The following is an 8,504-nucleotide window of genomic DNA, read 5'->3' on the forward strand; positions in this document are numbered from 1 at the left end:
CGTTCTGCATTGAGAAGTGTTATCCAAGTTTCACCAAAAGAAAAAAAAAAGTTCCCAAACTATTTTCAGTAGTTTTCCGGCATCTCTCTAGGCAGCAGAGAGCGCTCGCGCCCCTTTTCTGTGCAAAAGCAAATGCTCTGCTTCTAGAGTTTATTTCACTTTTTTTTTTTTTTTTAAAGGAGGAAAAAAAAAAAAGTTCAGGATTTGCTAATCCCCCTTTACACACAAAACCAGAAGGATTCAATGTCTTTTCCTGGGATCTCACGCGTGCTAAACGGATTAGAGGAGCGGGTGAGGACGCAGACTTTCTTCAGACACCCAAAAAAAGAAAACCAAAGCAGAAAACCCAACGCAAAAGACAACCAAAAAAAAAACCCAAAAAAAGAGCATTCGGGGTGAGAAAACCGGGTCTGTCATATTTCATATTCCAATGGAATTGCCTCGGAAAGAAAAAAATAAATCAGCGGTGGGAAAACACTGGGAGAAGATGGGAAGGGGAGGAAGGCTTTCCTGCTCTTCCTCGCCGGGGAAGGGCGGCGGGAGCCCCAGCCCGGCCCGGGCATCGCTCCCGGGGCCGGCTCCGCTCCGGGGGCACCGGGGGGAGCGTTGAAATGAACTCGGTTCTGAGCCAGAATACTTTAAGTCGGAGGGAGCGAGGGGAGCGGGGAGGGAGGATTAAATATTAGCGGGAGGGGGGACGGGGCAGCCCTTAAAGCTCTGACCAGATGTCAAACTGAAACCGTGAATACTGTGAGTGCAGCCGAGGTAGATGGAGAAAAAAACCAAACGTTACAGTAGGAAAACAACCCTTAGAAGGAAAAAAAAAAAAAAAAAAAAAATTAAAATTTAAAATTTAAAAGCAGGCGAACGGTGGCGTGTTTTGCGTGGGGCCCCAAATCTTCGCCAAACGACCCCGGCGCGGGGGTGGGAGCAGCTTCGGCGGCCGGGGGAGCCGGGGGGGGGGGGGGAGAGGGGACGGGGGGGAGCGGCGCCGGCATCACCGGGCGCCGGCGGAGTATTTGGCCTTGGTGATCAGGTAGAGGACGATGTCCTGGTGGCCCCCGAAGGCGGCGATGTGCAGGGCGCTCCAGCCGTCCCGGTTGGCCAGGCGGATGTCGGCGCCGAACTTGACCAGGAGCTTGACCAGCTCCAGGTTGCCGTCGATGACGGACTGGTGCAGCGCCGTCTGCCCCTCGGGCCCGAAGGAGTTGACGTTGAACTCGCAGTTCGTCATGTTCTGCAGCAGCGACTGCAGCTCCTTGGTGTTGCCGCGCCGCACCGCCTCCTGGAAGACGCGCTGGCTGGGCGGCGGCGCGGCCACCGCCGACACCTCGCTCTGGCTCATGCCGCCCCTCAGGCCCCGCCGCCCCGCATGGACGGCGCCGCCTCCGCCCGCCCGGGCATGCGGCGCTGCTGGCGGGTGCTGCTGCCGCCGCGACCCCCGCGCTGCCGCCGCCGCCGCCGCTCCGCCGCCGCGCCCGGGCCCCTCTGGAGCGCAGCCGGCCCCGCGCGCGCCTTTTACCCGCCCTTTTATTTGCATAACAATGGCACGGCCGTGACGCCGCGACGGAGGGGGCGGGGCGTCGCCGCTGCGCGCCCGTTGGAACAAGGGGGCGGGGACGCTGCTGGAAGCCACGCCCCCTTCCCCCCTTTGGGGGCATGACGGGGGGCGCTCCCGGCCCGGCTCGGCCCGGTGCTCCGCTCGGTCCCGCTCGGTAAAGTCCGGCATTGGCCCGACCCGGCTCGGCTCGGCTCGGCTCGGTATTGTCCGGTATTGGCCCCGCTCGGCTCCGTTCGGCCCGTCTCGGATCGGCCCGGATCGGTACAGTCCGGCATGGCTCGGTTCGGCTCGGCTCGGCCCGGCCCAGCTCGGCTGGTCTCGGTTCATTACAGCCCGGCATGGCCCGCTGGGGCCCGCCTCGGTCCGTCGCGGCTGGGCGCAGTGGCCGCAGGCAGGGGGCACCACCGCGCGGGCCGTGCCGCGCCGAAACAGGCCATGCCGGGCTATACCGTGCCGAGCCGGGCCCAGCGGGGCCGTGCCGGGCGGCTGCCCCCGCCGCCCGCCTGCCCCCGCCGCGCTGGATCCGTGCGGTGCCCGTCCCAGTGCTCCCCGGGCCCCTCCTCGCCCCCAGCCGAGGCTGGCCCCGGACCCCGCGGGGTCACCGAGGTGCTGCGGGGGGGGGGGGGGGGGTGAGGTACCGCAAACACCCTCAAATTTGGGGGGCGACACCGTTTTGCTGCGGGTTTGTCTTCCCGTGAGGAGAGGGACGGGGGGGGATCCAGCCCCTCCAGGGGCCCACAGCGGGGCTTGCACCGGGTTTCAGGGATACAGGGGTGGGATTGATTTTGGGGGGGTGGGAAGACACGGCCCCCGGCAGGCCCCGGAGTGACTCACGGGGCTTTGCCCAGGGTCGGATCTGCTGATGGCTGATGACCATCTCCTGGTGTGGGAGTGCTGGGAGGCGGGTGGAGACACAGGCAGGAAAATGGGCAAAAAGGTACCAAAAATAGTGCATCAACCCCAAAACCGTGTTGGAGGGGCCTTCCCTGCGCCCGTTTGGCCCACGGGGAGCAAACGGTGGAGGCTGGGTGGGAAGCAGTGTCCCCCAGCCTGCGCTCGCTGCATCTGCTGGGCATTTGGTCGGCCGGAGCGGAGCGGGAGGTGCAGGAAGAAAGGAAGAATGTGTCGTAAAACGAGGTGACAGCAGCCGTGCCGAGGGCAGCTGGCCGGCAAGCTGCTGTCACCTGGCCGTGCCGGCTCGTCCATTTGGGGATGGAAAGGGAAAAACCAGTCAATTGCTAAACTGATGAAACTTGCCATGTTGGAGCCGTCCATCACGTGGCTGGACGGCCCAAGTGGCCATGGGCTTGGCACACGACTCGCCCTATGGTGTTTTCCTGCGGCTTTTCCCTGGAGCTGGGGAAGGCTGGGACTCTGCTCTGCCCGTGCTGGGTCCTTTGTTGGAGGTGAAACCACCCTGATTTGGGCTGTAAGGAGCTGATGAAGCAGCTCCTGTTTCTCCTTTTCTAAGGCCATTTCTGCAGCTAGTTTTTTTCATCCCTGCGCCCATCCTCATCTCCATCTCCACTCCTATCCCATTCCCATCTCCATACCCATCCCCATGTCCATCCCATCCCTGTCTCCACCCTCATCCAATGCGCACCCCGTCTCCATCCCCATCCAATCCCTGTCCGTCCTCATCCCATCTCCATCTCTTCCCCATGCCCATCCCATCTCATCCCAATCCATCCCTGTCTGCTCTCCGTGTCTCACCCCCTTTGGTGTCCCTGAGCCAGAGCTCTCCCAGTTGCAGGTTTAACACCAGCGCATCAAAGCACATTGTTCTCATGGAAAAGTGAGGACTGGGACATGGTTGTGGTCGGAGGCTTGTGGCTGGCACAGCACCGCGGCTGCTGCTGTGACCGGGCTGCAGGCACTCCCCTTCTGGTCTCCTGTGTTTGTGCAGCTTCTCCTAGGACATCCCTGTGCCACTGAGGCGAGGAGCCCCCGCAGCGCTGGCAAAGGGCATGGAGGTGGGCTTGGTGTCCAAGTGTGGGTGCAGGAGCCAGGTTTGCCCAAGGAGCCACCCCCTGCTTGCTCTGTCCCCCCGAGGGCCCCATCTGGGCCAGGAGGTGGTGGCTCCGTCCCACGTCACCCCAGCCATGGTGGCAGTGGCGGACACCAGTGGCAACCCCTGCCCTCCTCTCCCCTGTGTCGCCTCGCCGGGGTGAGCGGCAGAATGTGCAGTGACTCCTGGTGACGGATGGGGAGTTACGGCTGAGCCCGGGCCCCGGCACAGCCTGGCATGGCAGACAGCCGCACGGGGCTGAAGCCGTGGCGGCCAGTCACAATTCCCCAGCGCTAAACCCACCGTGGCAAAGCTGGCAAAGGGAAAGCAGCGGGTTGTGCAGTGGTTCTGCTGGAGCCAGGCGGCACAGTGGCTGCAATGGCCTGGGGGTCAGGGTCCGCTCCTGCCAGCTCACCCTCTTTTTCCTCTCCTAAAATATCCCAGCACAGTGGATTTTGTGCATTTATAGACCGTATCCTGCGAGGTGTGGAGCCCTCTTACTGAGCCGTGGGAGAGTGGGAATTGCTCACACCTCCCCGGTCTGGGGCTTGGCCAGAGTTACATCCTCACAAGCAAATCTGCGTTTGCCAGTGACACTGGTGAGAAAAATAAAGCGCCCGGGCAGGGACCCAGCCATGCAAATGTTCTGGGCTGGCAGGTGGGGGCAGGACTCGGCCTGGGAACGGCGCCAGAGAGGGAGGGAAAATAGCAAAAAACCAACAACAACAACAAAAAAAGGAAAATAAAAAGGCAATTTTTGAAACCCTGCATTTCAGCTCCAATTTGTGCCCCAGCTCTGTAACCGGAGAGGAGCCGGGTGCGGTGGTCCGGCCTCCCCGCGCGGCTGGGGTGCCCGCTGGCCGGCCAGGCGCTGGGGGGGCCGGCGGTGGGTGCTGGAAGGCCCCTGTTCTCTGACCCGGCGCTCACTTGGTGGGGCCCTGCAAAACCAGTAGTCCCACCCAGTGATTTATCTACTCTCTTCTGAGAAGAGGGGAAGCGGCAGCGAGCGCCGGCAGTGCAGAGGCAGCCGGAGGCGGGGAGAGGGACCTGGCGCTGTGAAGCCTTTAGCAAACGGTCACGCCGAGAGGCGCGGACCAAATTTCGCTTCTTCAAGAGACACGGTGACCAAATTTCCCCTGGCTCATGAGAGGCAGGAGGAGAAGGGACGGCTGCCGCCAGCCTTGCCGGAGGGGCTCAGAGCCGCACCGGCACATTGGGCTGGGCACATCCCAGCCCTCTTCCAAAAAAGCCAAGCGGGCAGTGCCCATCCTCTGGACCAGGCGGGCAAGCCAAGGAGAGTCCAGCCACCCCCGGAGGCCTCCTTGAAGGGAGCCGGAGAGCCGGGGGGACGGATCCGGGGCAGGCGGCGAGGGGGCGTGCCCCCACTTAATTCATTAAAATGTGTCGGAGAGCGTGGGAAAGACGAGAGCTTTTCTTCCCAGCGCAGAGCCCCAGCGAAAGGCGCGCGAGGGAGAGCGACCCGCCTGCTCGGCTCCCTGCGAGCCGGGAGGAAGCGTGAAGGTTTCCTCCGCCGCCGGCCCTGCTGGTGTTTTTGCCTCCCGGATTTTTGGCAAAGTGGTTTGCCGGACCCCAGTGGGGAAATGGGAGGCTCAGCCAACGCTGCGTGCCTGGCCACAGGCATGTGGGGACGTGGGGCTGGGGTGCTGGGGGCTGTGGCTTCTGGGTGTCAATGGTCTTCCTTGCGGAGATCCACCTTTGGGAGGGAGGAGAAAAAAACCCTGATGCGGGGGGCTGCTTTCACCAAGGGAGCAGGGGGCAAGGGGCTGCGGGGTCTCAGGGGGAAATGGAGCAAAACCTTCCTCTGTGCTACCTGAGAGCTGCCCCGCTTGGAATGAGGGGCAAGCAGGGGCACGGCCACGTGACAGGCTTCACACTCTCCCCATGCAGGTGACGTGGGCACATCCCACACCGTGAGCCTTCAGCAACACCCCAGCAGTGCCCTGGGGGGAGTGGGCCCCTGCCAGTCCCACAGACAGAAAGCTCCGGGGCCAGGAGCTGGGGTTTGCAAGAGAAACCTTGTGCAATGAGGACGTGTGTGTGGGTGCCCCGTGTCCTCTGCAGGGAGCAAGGCACCATGAGCAAAGCTCTCTTGGGCGGTTTGGGGAAGCTGTGGGGACAAGGGGAGGCTCCAGGCACCTCCCATCCTCATGAGACAGCTGCACCATGGGGGCCACCGCGGGAACATGGGCTGGGGAATGCCACTTCCTGCGATGTCGCCACAGATGCTGCTCTGCATGTTCCCTGCCTCCCAGCCTGTGACAACAGGATTTAAACCCTGAGTGAGACTCAAGCATGGTCCCAACCCTATGTGTGGTTGTTGTTCTTGGGGGGATTCAGGCAGGGGCATCCATGCATGTCTGGCCCTGGGGCTGGAGGACCCCAGCTCCCTGCAGAGGCTGTGATGACATGGTGCTGGGCTATGTGGGTTGGGTTGTCACACCACGGCTTGGCCTTTAATCGTTCCAGGGGCCCTTATCAGTCCTTATGCTGCTGGAAGTGCTGCAGCTCTTCTGATGTTCAAACCCTGCCTGTAACCCGCAGCCTCTGTATCTGACAGCGGGAAAATGCTGTTCAGGCAAAAGGCCACCAGCTGGGACACCTCAGAGGTGGAGAGCTGCTCCTGTCCTGCCCAGGGCCACAGGCAGGGCTCCTCAGCTGTGCCAGTGTCCTGGGGCTGCCGGGCCACCCTGCAGCACTGCCTTGGCTGATGTCCCTGCCACAGCCAAGCACACATGTACCAATGTGCCTTGGCTCGAGCCCGTGTCTCATGAGACATGCAGTCCTCAGGGCTGCGCATTGACTGTCACTCCTTTGTGGTGGCTGCAGGTATGGGGGTGCATCACCCCACTGCTCCCACCACACAGTTACCCCAGAAGACAGGATACAGCCCATCAGGACTGGCCTTGGGACCCGTTGACCACTCTGTGGGGACATCCATGGCGCTGAGACAGTCTTGGGGGTGACATAGCCACAAGTCCCCGTGGGACACCTGGCGAGGCACGCCTGGTGAGCAGCTGGAAGCGCATTTGCCTGAGAGTCATGCCCACATACTGGCAGGCTGATGAGAAGGGTCTGGTCCCAGGCTATTTCCCAGGAAGCCAACATCCTTCTGATGCAAATTTCCCCCCCTCACGTGGCACCGACACCTCTCTCCTCGCCTTCCCCCAGTCGGGGGCCAGCAGCAGTGACCCTCGACCCGTGGGAGCAGCGTTTCCACGGTGTGGGGCAGCACAAGGGCCTGAGCTTGCTGCCAGCCTCAGGCTTGTCAGCCCTGGGTCCGTGCCCAGAAACACACCGGGTTGTTTGAAAACGGCAGCTGAGCAACAGGGAGCTCTATCGGAGCATCCGGCTGGAAGAGCAGCTCGCATCAAGGATGGCCAGCGGTACAGCCCTCGCCCTTGCCCTCCTCCTCCTCCCCTGCCTCGCCGGCTGCCTTGGGGACCGACCAGCCCTAGTTCAAGGCACAAAGTCACGCCAGGGAAAACCGAGCTGATTTCTCCGAGCCGGTCAAATATGTGATGAGGTTTCCGCTCCAGACTACAGGAGGAAGGAAGTTTGCTCGGAAGGGGATGGGGATAAGGTGGGGGAGAAGGGAGGGAAGCACATTCCTGCCTGATGAGGAACAATGTTGATATGTTCATCTGTAAACTAAAGCTGGCCTGAGCGCCAAACACCTTGTCCCCATCAAACTCTGAAGGATATGCGAGGAGTACACAAGGCGAGGAGAGGAACCAGCCTGATATCCGATGCAGCGTGTGATTTCCCAAGGCCGAGAGATGCTGCTCATTCAGGTCTCATTCAGGCTGGTGTGATAAAGCAGAGATAAAATCCCTCCCCAGTGCTGTTTTATCCCAGGATCTCCCTGTGATCCTGTCTTGCAGTGCAGGTGCAGGAGCTGAGCGCAGGCGAAGTGAGCTGCGGGTGGGGGGGCTCTTGCCTGGGCAGCCCCCCTGGGAGCCTGCATCCCTGCAGGAGCACTGTGGGAGCTGCCTTTCCAACACACCATCAAATGGCTCCATAAAACCAGGGAGGGCTCATTACTGCCCTAATAAATGTTAAACATTAGTATGGCACAGACAATGGGATTTTTTAATATTTTTTTTTTAAGTAGCCAGATAGGGAAACAATATTGTAGGCTGATTAAAAAGCTGGTTTAATTCCCTTTGATCTGTATCCACCATTCAAAACTGGACAATTTATTACTTCCTGGATGCTGCTCAAGGCCGGTCCAACGTGGAGTTTGATGTTGACTGTGTCTGTGACTGGAGGTGACCTTGCTTCACAGAGTCCACCTCGGCATCACCTCCTGCGGGCAGCAGAAAGGGACCCATGCTGTGCTGGGTCTCAGCCGCTGCCCCCATCCCCAGGAGCCGCGAGACACCCTCTGGGAGCCGTTTCATGCCATGCCCACACGTACACATGAGCTGCTGGTGTCTGCCCTGGGCTGGTCTTCTCCTAATACAACTCCCTCCTTGGTGAGCCTGCCCCAGCACAGCCGAGTGCCACGGCCCAGGCTGTAAGTGCAGAGCTCACCCCCAAATTGACAGAGATGGCAGGGAGATAAAGCCCTAGAGGTGGCCCAGAGGTGACCGTGCTGTCCCCAGGGATCAGAGGGAAGGGCCCATTCCAGGCAGCTGCATGGCCAGGAGCTATCCCCAGGACAAGGGACAGGGTCAGTGTGCCCCACTGCCCCCCTCACCCCCGTCTGCTCCCCTCCGCAGTGACAGCGGGGGCAGACCAAGTTGAAACCACAGCTCCGAAAATGCCAGTGAGCAAAGCCCAGAAATGCCCATGGGCTGGCTGGAAGTGTTGTTTGGGAGGCTCAGGGCTGCAGCTCTGGTCTCCTGGCTGGGGTTGGCATGACTCAGATGTTGGTGTGACTCAGAAGCTTCCCTCAAACAGGGTCTGGAGAGG

The 8,504-nt window shown here is 61.1% G+C and overlaps 1 protein-coding gene across 1 annotated transcript; it reads right to left on the reverse strand.

Moving 5' to 3' along the window:
• Nucleotides 1-997: 997 nt before the first annotated feature.
• NRARP (NOTCH regulated ankyrin repeat protein) lies at nucleotides 998-1,345 on the reverse strand. The gene has a single exon (XM_074161235.1). The coding sequence runs from the start codon at nucleotides 1,343-1,345 to the stop codon at nucleotides 998-1,000; it is 348 nt and encodes a 115-aa protein (XP_074017336.1).
• Nucleotides 1,346-8,504: the final 7,159 nt, after the last annotated feature.

The sequence above is a fragment of the Numenius arquata genome, chromosome 19 (assembly GCF_964106895.1).
Source record: "Numenius arquata chromosome 19, bNumArq3.hap1.1, whole genome shotgun sequence".
NCBI lineage: Eukaryota > Metazoa > Chordata > Aves > Charadriiformes > Scolopacidae > Numenius > Numenius arquata.